At 39.2% G+C, this 15,134-nt stretch overlaps 1 protein-coding gene across 1 annotated transcript; it reads right to left on the bottom strand.

The window, feature by feature from the left end:
* Positions 1–717: 717 nt before the first annotated feature.
* On the bottom strand, positions 718–13,368 carry adpgk2 (ADP-dependent glucokinase 2). Its single transcript, XM_037796488.1, has 7 exons — positions 13,112–13,368; positions 10,515–10,674; positions 7,110–7,300; positions 6,914–7,010; positions 6,558–6,694; positions 6,031–6,167; positions 718–4,166 (listed from the first exon to the last, which is right to left on the bottom strand). The coding sequence occupies exons 1-7, from the start codon at positions 13,308–13,310 to the stop codon at positions 3,597–3,599; spliced, it is 1,491 nt and encodes a 496-aa protein (XP_037652416.1). The 5' UTR covers positions 13,311–13,368; the 3' UTR covers positions 718–3,596.
* Positions 13,369–15,134: the final 1,766 nt, after the last annotated feature.

The raw sequence follows: 15,134 nt of genomic DNA, 5'->3' as shown, positions 1-15,134 counted from the left end.
ATTACTTCAATTAAGTTTAGTTTTGTTTTTTGAACAAAAGAAAACTTCACAAACATGCAGTGCACTATTCGTGCAAGTGAAGCTAGACTTCTCAAAGGGCTTATTTCTTATTAAAGTCTCTAAGAATAATTTGAGTTAGTCAAGGACTCCTTCCAATACTGTACAGACGACATACAGCATTAATAAAATACGTTTTTTATGTAGTTTAAAAGTGTTGATCCAAACCCTCCTGAAGCTGCAGGGTACAAGCCTATCAATATAAAACCTCAAAGTTAAAAGTAATCTGACGTCTGACAGACAGGATTATATTAGAAACTCTCTGTAAATCTATTGAGAATATTCCTTTGATGCTGATTATATCTGGTCCCAGTGGTGGTATGATAAACATGAGTTAATTGAGTTATTTATTTGACGAGGCGGTTAGACAGTACATGCAGCATGTGGACCAATAGGGGAAATAAAAAATTAAATGTGTTCAATGTTGGGAGTGTGAAGAAAGTAAACAACCTTCATCATGACGAGTTATGATGTTGCGACAAAGAAGCCATGACGTGACAATCAATAGTCTAGAAGACTTCTTGAGTTCAGAATACTAAATGAAGAAAAATCAAGTGCTTACTTGTCCAAAGTATTATCCTAAAAAACTGCAGTCTGCAGCCATGATGGCCGTGTATCTTATCAATAAATGATGTATGAGAAAATAAACAAAGCAATGACTGCTTTATCAGCGTAGCATTTTATCTTAGGTGATTCTGCACTGAATAGTTAACATGCATGAAACAGTTAAACACAGCTTTGGAACATGGATGACATGACTTATCTAAAGCTTAGATAAGTATATGATATGGTAGCAAACACAAGCAGTTCTCTATCCGAACATGAATGCATGCTGAAGTTCTGCCTTTAACAGTTTCATTTCACAGTAAAAACACGACCCGTTACTCTCGTCTTCCAATCAGTGTGTAAGACAAAGTCATCAGAAAATAAAACAGAAGTCTACCGTAATAGAAAAAGTCTGTATTAAACATTCCCTTTTCACTAAACACAAAAGACCAAAACAGAATAAGGCTTTTTTTACCTACAGCATATTCAAACAACATCCAATCAGTGGTGTTGAAACAAAGGAAAGTTTTAAATGGATTTCTTCAGCTCATACTTGTTGCATCACAACATGAATAAATATGTTCCACAGTTAAAGGGGCTTTGACGAGCATGTATTAAGAACCTAATAAAGAAATGTAATTGTGTAATCAAGAAAATAAATTACTCCACTTGCATGTTGAAGTGTACTTGTCAAACATACTTATATATTGTATATATGTGTATATTGTATGGAGAAAATAACTAAAACTGGATCTGTGGTGGAATGTTTGATTTGTACATAGTGAGAAACATTGCATAATTCCATAATTCCTACTACAAGTAAATTGAAGTGAATATATTTACTGTGTGGTCCAATATTCCACAGATTAAGGGGATTAATGGTGAGCAACACCATAGCTTCAGGTCAATTTAAAAAAAAGCTAGAGATGAGATTGTGTTCCACTGTAAGCAGCCATATCAATAGACAACGTGAGCACTGTCGGCCACTGCCAGTAATGTCTTCTTTGCAGCAATGGGCAGTCCACACTGGTTATTTGGTCCTTAAAGAGCGTTAAACAAACACAAGAAGAGATATGACAGATATGACAATAGAAAAGTTTGACAAAGTTACAGAGAAAAGAGTGAAGGAGAAAAAGGGGAGAAACAAAAATAGCATGGAGGTAGAGAGGAAGTTTTTGACATCATATCCAGCTACCAACAGTGGTCTCTTAACATTGTTTTTGCATTATTGCACTGCAATGGGACACACACACACACACACACACACACAGGGGAATGACCATCTTAAAACAAATCAAACACACCCAAACCAGTATGCACATTTTTCACATATATTAGGAAGAACAGGAGGTAATAACCTAACTAGCTTTCTACTTTAAATCTTTCTTTACCTTTGGGAATGAGATAGAGGGAAGAGGCAGGATGGAGCCTTCTCATTAAAAAGGGTTCAGATGATGTGGCCTTTTAAAAACTGACCGGCAGTGATGGAAGAAGTATTAAGATATTTTGTAGCAATGCTACAATGTAAAAATACTCTGTCACAAGTAAAAGTCCTGCATTCAAAATCATACTTAAGTAAAAGTACAAAAGCATTCGCATCAAAATATACTCAAAGTACTGAAAGTAAAAGTACTCATTATGCAAAATGACCCATTTCAGAATCATATATATTATATCACTGAATTATAATTAGTGATGCATTAATGTGTAAATCACTTTAATGCTGCAGCTGATGAAGGTAGCTCTGCCTTATAGACTGCCGGGTATCTTAACCTATAATAATATATATTATAATTTATTAGCGGAGTTATATTTTGTATTGATAATCTGAATCCGCAAAGTATCTAGTGACTAAAGTTAGCAAGGAAATGTAGTATTTGCCTGCAAAATTTAGTTGAGTAGTAGTATAAAGTAGCAGCAAAAGGAAATACTCAAGTAAAGTACAAGTACCTCAAAATGGTCCTCAAGCACAGTACTTGAGTAAATGTACTTAGTTACTTTCCACCACTGCTGACAGGTTGCTAACTTTTCAGTCTTAGGTTTAAACTGCATATGCGCAAGGCAGGGGTGGTCAAATCCCCGCTTACTGGTGTGAACTGTAGATTTTAAGTAGGTGACACCTGATAAACGTGCTCCCCAGAAACAGAAGATTCAGCTATTTCAGTGATTAGACAACTCTGGTGCATAGTGGAGTCACAGGTTTAAATTACACAAAAAGAAAATTGATCCTACAACTGAAGTTGTGCAGCTTTGTCGGTTACTACTAACAATAAACACAACTTGGTATTTATGGACTTTATCCAAACCTCATCCCTCTTTATCTAAACCTGATTAAAGGCCGAGTCTTGTAAGGCCTTGGAGAAGTAGAGGCGGACAGGAGTCAGGTGATGGGCAACAATGACTTGGCAAAGATGTTGGGTGTGTTGGATTAAAGTAGGGCAGAGCAGGGCAGTGTCTCTTTTCAAAGTCTTGGTTCAGAAATCAAATAAACTGGATGCAAAAGCACTTTGCACTCAGGCAAAGACAGTGTACATACATATTATTATATGTACTAAATGTTAGGGAAAGACGGATGAAATCAGTGATAGTGCCCTCCAACTTAATGTAAACATACACATACCTAACTGAGAATTAACCGCAGAAAGTCTGGTTAGGATGGACTTCATTCAAGTAACACAACTGTAATGTTTGACTTCACTAGTTTTAACTGCATCCACCTCAAAATTGAGAACTGTAAAACTGAGCCCATATATTTCAAATCTGGTGATCTAACCTGATTAATAACCACTGCACCCCATCATCTGACTCCTACGAATGATAATCTGTTTTCCTTATGGTCCACCTGGGCTATGAGCTGTTAGGGTGACAGCATTAGCCCGATACATTTCACCATCAGTACACGTGTTTGCCGGGTACTTTGCATCACACCTAGATCAAGTTTCCAGAGTCAAATTGTTCTAGCACTACACACAGATAGACCATAAAGTCCTTCTCTAGATCTGCAGCACCAGGCCAGCGGCTGAGACGTTGTCCCCTCCACCTGCAGTTTGGTAAACCTCAGTGCAAACCAGCACTGGTGCTACGCAGATCTCGTAGTCGTCCTCATCCCAGCAGCTGACGGGCCGGGTCTCCTGCAGAGGGATACGCTGGCTGCCCTCCCGCCGGCTAATAGAGAAGGAGTCGTCCATGATGAGCCTCGCCTTGCTGGTGTCAATGTCGTCAGAGCCACAGACATGGCGGTTAGCTGTGAGAGAGGCCTTGGCGGTGGCTGACATGGTGTTCTTCCACTGGGAGCCGTGTGTCACAATCATTGCCTGGAAGGCCAGCGTGTGGATGTGGAGCCGAGTCAGCGGCTTAGCTTCAGTGAAAGCTTCAGCTCTATTTGTGTCACTTCCTGCACTTGCATTCTTGGAGCGCTGGTTCACAATGCGATAGACCTCCCTCATCTGGTCGAGGACAGTAGCTACACGAGGGTTTGGGTCTGACAACACTGTGATGTTGGAGCCTTTTAGCAGACTGAGCAGGTTAGGAAGCTCCTGTTCATTCATCCCTAAAGAGTCCGCCTGGGAAACCAAAATCAGGATGAGTGATTAAACTGAGGACCAGCCTTTAGCTGAACCGTGCATCTTCTTGTGCTGCCTTCAAATGGGGTCATGTTTACTGTGTACATGAGAAGAGTCTATATGAACACCGCCCTCTTTTGGTACTCATGACCTCCAAATAGGGATGCCACAGTGAGGACATTTTCCCACCGGTTAATAAACTTGTGACATCATCGGTGTTACCGATTACACCAGACATTTTACAAGAAAAGATGACGCTCAATATATGTAGAGCGCTTACTTTGATCTTTACCGTCGGATGGCTGTGTGTCTGGCCTCTCCGGTCCAGCTTTTACTCCAGGTTTCCACCTGGAGACGCTGCGCCGTGCACGCCGGCTGTGACCGCTCTATCCTCCGCACGATTGCCCCATTAATGTTATGGTTCCCATAGCATTGGTTTTAAATCCGAAGTATTGCCAAATAGGCGTTTTTGCTTTTCGCTTTGACACGAATCCTCCGTCATCATCTTGTCTGTTAACTCTCTCTCGTCCTGTGTGTGAAATCTGACTCCTGCTACTCTGTGCTTAGTCTCCATACGGAGCAGACACTTTCTCAGATTGTAGTGTCCATAGTCCGACTATGTATTGATAACACGCTGCTGATACACCAAAATTAACTAAATGGGTTTTATTTCTATAAAAAAAGCAAAAACAACTGTGGGGGCGGTAGGTACATAATGTAATCGGTATCGCGGCAAGCCTACCTCCTAAGTGGAAAAGCTCTGAAAGCTCTGAGTTCACGAGATGTGACGTGTGTACTGATGTTTTCAGAAATGGCGGAGGCCATGGATGTTAATTTTTCGGTGTTAATATATTGTAATTTTAGTCCTATAGAGTTTTTCTTCATAATTTTATATGTCTGAGGAAAATGTTGACATTCCCAACGACCTCATCTTTTTCCTCTGTCACATTATGCCTTTGCATTTCCTACATTATGTTACCCGCGCTAGCTTGCTAAATTGATAGCCTCGGTGGCTTCTAGACGCTGACAATAAAGTTATTATTGCTGTTGCCTAGCAGCGGTGTGCTCACAACTTAACCACTTGAACGCCAAGCATATCATGTACACAACTTCCCATGTTGTAACCACGAGCTCACGAGTTCCATTTGAAGGCAGCAATAAAAAAAAGCACAGAAGCTACAACGTTGCATGGACTGACATATTCTGAAATTGTGATCAACATGGCAAGTGCAGTTAATTCTGGAAAAACTCAATTAGTGACTACAATTTGATCTCGAAACATAGTTTTGCTTCAGGCAGATGCCATACTCAGGTATTCACTTCTGTGTTGTCTTAACTTGTCTGACTGTTACTTTGCAGTGCTGAGAGGAATTAACTAAACTGGCTGCATTGACTGCATCAATCAATCAAGGAAACCGATGCAACAATATGATCTTCATGTGTTTTTAGAAGTTTCTGGACAACAATGGAGTTCTATGGCAGCATATTAGCAATATCAGGATGTGGCTACACAGACACTATTTCACTTTTGTTTACTACATGTGTTTTTTAATACAGAAAGACACCAGCGCGCAAGACATTAAACAAACTAAAATAAACATGCAAATACAAAGCAGGGAGGCAAATACGGTTTCTGTCAGGTGACAGACTGTTTTGTTAAGAAATGTATTCATCACATTTAACTAAGCAAATCTAGTTTCAAATTACCTGCTATTATTTGTCAGACGTCTTGTGTCTTTTAACTACATCACTGTATTTTTCTGGGATGAACATTTCGTTTTTCCACCCCTGTGTTTGTGTAGTTGTTCTAGTCTCCTGCCGTGTAAATTAATGTGTTGATTAATAACTGTTCAGTCATACATACATGGGGAATGACGTAGTGAAGAAGGTCTTCCATTATACTCTCTTCTACAAAACTGGCCATCTCAAAATGGACTCCAATCTGTGGAGACGAGGAGGACAGGAGGTTGGCCAGGCGGGAGAGGAGAGCGTCCCGCTCACCTGTTATGATGAAATTAATATGTGGAAAGAGAAGCAATTCAGACAAAAGGTAGCCAGACAATAAGGAGTGAAGGAAACAAAGAGTAGAGAAGAGACAAAGTGGAGTAATGTGGAACAAGCACCCCTTTCTCTTAGCTACATTAAACTCACCATTTACAAATAAGTACAAGGCCTTGATCCACCTTTAAGCGTAACTCTGAATAAACTAGTTCCTTTAATGTAAAGTTAAATCATTATTAATAATTGTATAATTATCTCAAAGGTTAGCTTTCTTCAATTAACATTCACGCTATCCCATTTCAGTTGTGCGACACAAAGCAACGGACACTGCTGCCGGTAGAGGTTCCAAATCAGCAACTAATAAAAAGGTTGTCTCCAGTTTGCTCTTACCTGACTGGAAGGGGAAGTTATCCATCATTTGCAGCCCACCCACCACCAGCAGATCTGGTGTGAAGTCTTTGAGTTTCTCAGCAAACTCCGCCATGGAGTCCAGGTAGGGGTTATGGTCATCGCTGTGGACGATATATCTACAGAGACAAACAAAGTCTGCTTCAAATACCGTAGAGGCTTAAATATATACGCATGTACATATGCACATAGAACCCTATTACTCACACTCATTAAATCCAGCCTACTGTGGATGGTGGAAAAACGTGTCTCTGGCTTAAATACTCTCACATACACAGTTCACCTTAATGATCCCTCAAGATTCTCAAAATATCTACCAAATGCTCACTAACACATACCTGTTGGCTCTACGTGAGGTATAGTGACCCCAGCTAGCACCAGATGGATACTCCAGGATCAGATGAATGTCTGGCTCTTCAACTATGTTACCTGCCACTGGAAAGACAGAGGTAGGTTAGTACAGGGGCATGGAAGTGAAGAAGACCGGGAAGGTAAAATACATAGAAGGCAGAGGAGGTGGAGGTGGTTGTGTACCTGTAATGTGTTCGGACAGGACATCAATAAAATCGGGGCTGAAACTTCCCCCTAGCAAAAGATCACATCCCTCGGTTGCCAAGCGGCTAGCCATTACCGGGGCATTGCCACCTATTGCCCATCTGTTTCCAGGTAAATCACGGGACGCTTCGACCAGCTCATTGAACAGGGTATCATTTAGCACAAAACGCCTGCAAGACAAAAAAAGCAAAATAATAGTGAAACAATGTTAAAACTTGAAAATACCAACATTATTTTACTCAAAACTCCTCCTCTTTTATTCTGATGTTGTAGTTCTTTAATGCAATTTTAAAGCATTCTGTACGAAATGTGCACAGTCACGACCACACCCATCCTCGAACTCAAACTTCATTTTGATCTCAACTACACACCTGTAAAGGTTCGTGACTGAAATGAAATATGAACACCTGGCAAAGTTCCTGGAAGTGTGTCCAGGTCTACATTTTGCCGGGATGACACACACCCACACAGATTCACAAACAATAACAACCTTGTCCTTACTTAACCGATGTAATTAAAGCTGAGAGACTTGTTCACCTGGTCTGTTCGCAGATATTAACGTGTGAAACTGAAATACTGTGAAACAGTGTGTTTCTCTTCCCTGAGCTTGTTGAAAAAATACACACGTAAAGCATATCAAGAGAAGAGGTCGACTGATAGTGGATTTATAAAGACTGATATAATAACGATAGTTTGGAGCATGAAAACGCCTATAGCCGATTAATCGGCCGATACCCCCCTCTAACCGCGAAATTAATCCGACACTGTAATAAAATCAATGATATTTCTTTTCTGACAAACTATATAACTAACTGACATCTAAGTCAAAGTAATAATTATCTATAAATAAATAAATCTGAAACTTAGCATCAAACTCAAAGTAATAAATACCTAAATAGATATATAAATTTGGAACTGAACATCAAACCCAAAGTAGGCCTAATTAATAAAGAAATCTGGAACTGAAGATCTAACCTAAACTAACAATTTAATTCCTGAAAGAGAAAAGTGAAAGTGAAAGATTTCTCACTGTAAGTCGGAGTTAATGATGTGATTTTCATCTGTCAGCTACTTTTGCATATGCCGTTTTTATTAAAACAGTTTTTTTCACTCTGAATTTAATCGTTACTAAGAGAACATCCTGAAGTGTAATTTCATGGATTACATCGTTGGAATATGTTCTGTTTTATTTAAAGTCTGTCATGCTCGTGCATTTATGGTTACTGCCCACGTAGGCCTGTGTTTTAAAACATTTTGTAGGCTACTTTTAAAATATGGCGTACAATTTATTTATTATATCAATTACATCATGTCTTAATAAAGACTAAATTATATGATTAGGTTTATCGATTTTATAGTCCATTCTATGCCCATTGTCACGAAGAGTGCATTTGTATTTTTTTCATCGACCAGTCACATATTTTTAAAAGAATGCATCCTACGTAGCAACGGGGTCAATCACACCTCCTCACTAGGTAAACGTTTCTGTCCTTTTCTTGCTCAGAGTTGCTCTGAAATCAATCCTAAACTTGGACTCCTTGGAATTTAGGCTAAGTTAGGAGCTCTCAGTTTATTAATACGGCCCCTAATTTCTGTGTCTAATTGAGATTTTTAGGCAAAATTCGTTATTCTTATTCAACCTCTCACATACACACATTATCTTGCCCTTTCTGTCCATGATGATTTTGTAAGCATGTTGCCTTTAGGTGTTATTTCCAGACAATGAACAAGGGCTCACAGGCGCCACAGCCAGAGCAGGAGCAGTCGCCAATGAATGAGAAGAGAGGGGAGACGAGTTCAACGGCATAAAATAACACTTTAGTAACAATGATAACAATGAAGACAGTGATAACAGTGATAACAAACCCCGAAAAATACAGATATGCACTGTCCAAATCAAGGTTTTTTTACTTGTACCTTTTACTTGGTTAGTCTATTTTAGTCTGAAAAGTAAAGGGTCAGAGGAAAAGTGTGTGTGTGTGGTTGTATATATTTGTATGTAGCTTAAAAATAAACCCATACACAATAATGGTGGATTATGAGTGTGTTTGTGAAAGAGCATGTGAGGGAGACAGAATGAGTCAGGAGCACAGAAGCCTGAGGCGAGCAACAAAGATATTTACTTTTGGCTGGGCTCAAGCCTCACAAACTATCTATCTACTTTGTGTTCCTCCTCTTTCTTATTCAACTACGGCGATGCCCGTTCAAAACATGCCTGTTCAGAACGGGCCGAATGCTTGGCCTGAATTGTACCCCGAAATAACTTAGAAAAACCCCCCCAAAACACTTAAAAAAATATGCAACTCAACTGTATACTACTGACTGTGTAACTCTACTTCAGAGGAAAACACTGTAGTACTACATTTACCTGACAGAAATGTTACTGGTTACATTATAGATTCAGATTTTACCCACAAAATATAACAATTAAAATATGATGCACTATTATTCAGTAAACTCTCCAGCATCATATTAGAACTGAACGCTTCACCGTGAACAGACGTTAAGTAAATTTAAGTACATTGTGCTGATAATACCTCTCTTTCACTCTTCACTTGAATTAAACATTTGAATGCAGGACTTTTACTGTGCAGTATTCATAGTTTTACTGTTAATAGTTTACTTCAGGAAAAAGGTTTAGAGTAGACCTACTTCTTCTACCACTGCCAAAAAAACAGCATTCCCACTTAGGGAGGGTGAAAAGTAAAGCAAGTGAACGTTTGCCCTCGGGGCTCCCAAATCACTAAATCCGCTTCCAGCTGGCTATTCGCTTGTGTCGACTCCAGGGAAGTGAAGAAGTGTTCGGTTGAAAAGTGAACGGCAGTCAATGAGCCGCGGCTGTTCGAAATGATTGCTTTGCTCCCGGTATTGCTGCTTGCAGCGTTGTCGGGGGCTCGTGCCCGCGTTGTCGGGGGCTCGTGCCCGTACGGAGCGCGGAGCCGCAGTCTACCTGCTGTAGACAACATGCTTATTTCTGTCTGCAGAGCACTGAAGCCCCTCTCCTGCTGCAGCACAGAGTGCTGTGTGCTTGTTTATTCAGTTTAATAATATTGAACATGTCGCGTGTCAAAATTGCACTGAATTCGACACTGCACATTATTGAGTCCCCAGCAATAGACCCGCCAGGTGTTTAGTTGATCGGATGAACGGTTCTCGAGATATGTGAATAACACACGGAGGGACAGACAGACAGAGATGCCTTGCTCTATAGTTAGATTACAAAACCACACTTAGACACACCTTACATATATAAACAGAAAAACTGATCTAACCAGTCATTTCACACAGAAGACTAAAGTATTCAGATACTTGTACAAGAACTTGTTCACGCACACATCTATTTATATCACCAAACTGTGAATTTAGGATTAGCATAACACTCACTCTGCTGCAGCTCCCGGTGCAAAGAAGTAGGCAAAGCTCTGAGCCAGCTGTGCTTCATTTTCTATGTAGTCATGGTGTAAAGGCTGGTCTGTGGGAGGCAGGCCAATCTTATTAAGCAATGATACTCCATCCACTATCAGGTCAACACAACCTCCAAAACCTGTGGATGAGGGAGAAGGACAGAGAAAGAAAGACAATGAGGGATAAATATGTGATAAAAACCAGGGCCAGAAGCAGGTACACAGCTTAAAGTCTGGGGACGGCAAGAAGGAGAAGATAAAGAGATGGCCTCCAGGGGAAAATGACAGGGAGAGTATTATGTATAACCCATTTTCCTTTAAACACTGCAGTCAAACTGAACAGTATAAAAAGAGCAAATAGAGGGGTAATGCCAGTGTGCAGCTTTAGTAAACTGAGCAGAGAGACATCTACACAACATGCAGCGTAATTTTTTCTGCCACCGTGGTCAAATGGATGCAGTTTCAGCTGCAGGATCAAACTTCATCAACGCCCAGCTCTCAAGTCGGCAAGTCTGAGCAAAGGCCAAAATGCTGTGCAACAACGCCAGGTGGCTTACATGTGTAGGCAACCTGTTAGAGAAGGCAAAAGGCAAAAGTTTGTTCTCACATTTGAATGAGTTTTGAATATTTAACTCAGTCTGACAGTAGCTCAACTCCAAGCTGCTTGGTTTGCAATTGCTTTTCAATGCTCTTATCCATTAGCCATCTACAATTTTCTTCAGATAATTTTCTGTAAATAAAAATTAAAAAAAATACCTGTGTATATTTGGTCATATGGTCAGCACTAGTGGTGCATATTTATTGTGCTTTTGGTTGAATTTCAACAGCCCAGTATTTAGAATAGCAAGCCTTTATTTCTTTATATCTTTGCACAATGTACAACAAAATGTGTCACTGTGTTGTAGTGCTAAACTCCCCAAAACTTCACCACCTGAAGCACCTAAAAGCAATACATGAGGATTAGATCAAACAATCTGTGATGTGGCTAGGCTTACATGTGATGTTATTATAGCTAATAAAAATGCAACTGGTCCGATGGCAAGGCTGAGCCTGTTGTTGAACTGGGTAAAGGTTGGACAGATAACGTGATCACTTCTGTTGTGTGTTTGTAACAAGACTCAAAGGACAAGATTTTAGGATTAGATCATGACAGTCAAGACATGTGTCATGCACGCTAATAATGTTGTTTGCTGAAACCAGTCTGAAGCGGTTTGTCTCACCTGAAAAACTGCTCATCAGTTCTCTGTGGCTTCCTGTTGGTTTAAGGAGGGTCTCTACTCAGAACTGAACTGTGGACTGAGATCTAGCTAATGATTGTGCAATCATGGCCAATCACCCCCCCCTTTTTTAACTTCCTCTTTTCCTTCACCAAACTACTCTCCACTGTTTTGTTTGTTTGGCTTCAACATAAACATTAGCTCAGATCTAATTGATTTAACTTGGTCAGTCATTTGCAGGCAAATCTTCTGCTATTCACATTAAAAAAATAAATGTGTAACTTAGCTAGGTCAGAGGTCAGTTCACAAAAACAAAAGTTCTTCCTATAACGTCACGTGTCATGTTTCAGGACAGCATGGTTTCTTCTCCAGCAGCAACATTTTATTGGAGTAATTTTGTTAGTGATTTTGACTTGAAGAAAGTTTGGTCCTTACCGCAAAGGTTCCTTCTAACAAGTAAGGTAAAAGAGGTGTCATTTAAGTTGAAGTTTTAGTTTCAAAAGTTAAAGAGTGACATATAGATGTAAATTGTTCCTTCTGCGAATCACATCCTGAAACTGGCTCTCATTTATTCTGGTCCTGTAGATTTACATATGAATTGTGGAAAGATGTCAATAATTTTATACTTGTTAACATTTTCTCAGATTTTGCACTGTACTATAGAAAATGTATATTTGGCTGAATATGATTACAGTGACAAAGACAGTAATGCATTTTTTCTTATTAATATAATTTTAATTCTCGCGAAGTTCCACATTCACAAAGTGTAAATTTACCAAATAAAACCCTATTTCTTTGTATTTATGAAAGAAATGGATCTTTATCTGTCAACTATTTCTTCCTCACAAAACAAGAAAGCAATGAAAACAATGAATGTTTTTAAGTGAAATTATTGTCATACTCTCGCGTGGTCTTTTTTAATTATTATCATTATTATTATTTTTTTATTGTGTTTTAATTTTTTATTTTATGTTGGTTTTGTTTCATTTCTGTTGTCCTTTTATGTTTGGCACAGCTCTTTGTTTATGCTTTCGCTATGCTTCACCTGTATGTAAATGTGTTTAATGTTTTATGCTGTTACTATAAATAAATAAATAAATAAATAAATAAATAAATAAATAAATGCTTGTAGGTTAACGTACAAACAGAAACATTAACCAGGTCCAATTATGGTTAGCATTCAACGTGTATTGATCTGTTTTGTTCGTGAGTGGGATCATTTAACGTTATTTAATCTGGAGCAGCTTTACAGATGCGATTAAACCCCGGACTTAATCGACTATTAACCCAGAAACCTCATAAGCCTCTAGATGATGCTAGCCAACGCTAGCTAGTTAGCTCACACACCACTCTCACTCACCGACAGCCACTCTCGGTCTGACGACGTTATTCATCCCGACCTTGCCCTCCGCCCGGAGCAGAGAGGACAGCACGGTGTCCAGCCGCTCGTCCAGGGTTTCATTAGGTGGTGCCCGGAACCAGAAGGCCAAAACGACCACAAACAGAGACACAACTGTGCCGTATTTCATCATCCACGGAGAGTTACCTCCTCCCTCCATCGCTCTCTGGCTGGATACTGAGCTACGGTTGCTAAGGCAGGCAGTTAATGAACTAGGCGTTTCCGACCGTTACACCGGTTAAAGAGCCGAACGTTTGTTTGTTTTGGGTGCCAGAGTGTCCCGGATGTACCTTAACTGGGCGGATACTGAGCAGACATTATTGCAGTTATTGATTCAAAACATCCCACTTCGACTTGTGTTTCAGCCTTTTGTAAACAACTACCTTCTACTGTATATATTTTGTAAATGAGGCCTCTTTATTTGTGTTTTGTTTTTGTGTTTTTAAACCAAGCACCGCCCTCCCGGTTGGATGATGGGTAGACGCCGGTGTACAAAGCACACAACTTTCATTCTACTACGAAGGGGGAGTGTTTGTTTATGCTGACAAGGCGGAAGTGGAAGCAAAACTTTTAAATATTTTAAAGGTCCCATATCGTGCTCATTTTCAGATAATACTTGTATTTTGTGTTTCCACTAGAACATGTTTACATGCTGTAATGTTAAAAAAAACAACTTTCTTTTCCTCATACTGTCAGCCTGAATATGCCTGTATTCACCCTCTGTCTGAAACGCTCCGTTTTGGCGCATTTCAACGGAATTGCGTTGCTAGGAAACAGCTTGGGTCCATGTGTACGAATACTGAGCAGATATTATTTAAGCTATTGATTCAAAACATCCCACTTCGACTTGTGTTTCAGCCTTTTGTAAACAACTACTTTCTACTGTATATATTTTGTGAAGGAAGCCTCTTTATTTGTGTTTTGTTTTTGTGTTTTTAAACCAAGCACCGCCGTCCAGGTTGGACGATGGGTAGACGCCGGTGTACAAAGCAAACAACTTTCATTCTACTATGAAGGGTGAGTGTTTGTTTGTGCTGACAAGGCGGAAGTGGAAGCAAAACTTTTAAATATTAAAGATCCCTTATTATGCTCATTTTCAGGTTCATACTTGTATTTTGTTTCTACTAGAACATGTTTACATGCTTTAATGCAAAAAAAAACAAAAAACTTTATTTTCCTCATACTGTTAGCCTGAATATGCCTGTATTTACCCTCTGTCGGAAACGCTCCGTTTTAGCACATTTTGACGGAATTGCAACGGAATTGCGTTGCTAGGCAACAGCTTGGGTCCATGTGTATTTCCTGTCAGTTGATGACATTCACATACACTGCAACAGGAAATAAACTGGGACACATTTAGAATGTTTAGTTTAAAATTGTGTCAAGGGTCTAAATATTGTATATTCGTGACATCACACATGGGCAGAAATCCTGACAGCTTGTTTCAAATGCAGAGTTTCTGAATACGGGCTGTGTGTATTTCCCTGTGGATTGAGTATTTCGATACTTTCACAGTATTTATATAGGACTTAAGCCTGCTTTATAATAAAAAAACATGAAAATCTCACTTTTTACAATATGGGACCTTAAAATATTTTAAAGTAGAAACATTAAATGTTTGTTTCTAAGTTGGTCTTGCTCATATGACAAAAACATTGGTAACTGCTTAAGATAACATTTTTGTGACAAAACTACCACCCTTTTGCTGTAAATCAGGGTTATTACTTTGCTAATGTATATAGTGTGTTATTGCACACTGCTTATGTATATATATTTTAGCTTTTTTATGCTAGTAGTCTGGGATATTTATAGTGTATTCCAATATTCTATAGATATATTTCTCCAGTGCTGATATTTACATTTTATTTACTGTTCCAGTGCATTGCCTAGATAACCTGCTGCTGTAACACAATTTCTCATTTTGGCATCAATAAAGTACATCTATCTATCTATTACCCTTTTTTTGGATTAACATTTTTTGATG

Source organism: Sebastes umbrosus, chromosome 2, assembly GCF_015220745.1.
Source record: "Sebastes umbrosus isolate fSebUmb1 chromosome 2, fSebUmb1.pri, whole genome shotgun sequence".
NCBI lineage: Eukaryota > Metazoa > Chordata > Actinopteri > Perciformes > Sebastidae > Sebastes > Sebastes umbrosus.
This window is presented reverse-complemented; position numbering and strand designations above follow the sequence as displayed.

Bases quoted from the DNA above. Each gene is read 5' to 3' on its own strand.
- adpgk2 (XM_037796488.1), bottom strand. From the start codon at position 13,310: ATGGAGGGAGGAGGTAACTCTCCGTGGATGATGAAATACGGCACAGTT. The intron at 7,011-7,109 runs GTACACAACCAC...CTGTCTTTCCAG, and splicing joins CCTGTCCGAACACATTACAG to TGGCAGGTAACATAGTTGAA. The intron at 6,168-6,557 runs GTAAGAGCAAAC...TCATCATAACAG, and splicing joins TAACTTCCCCTTCCAGTCAG to GTGAGCGGGACGCTCTCCTC.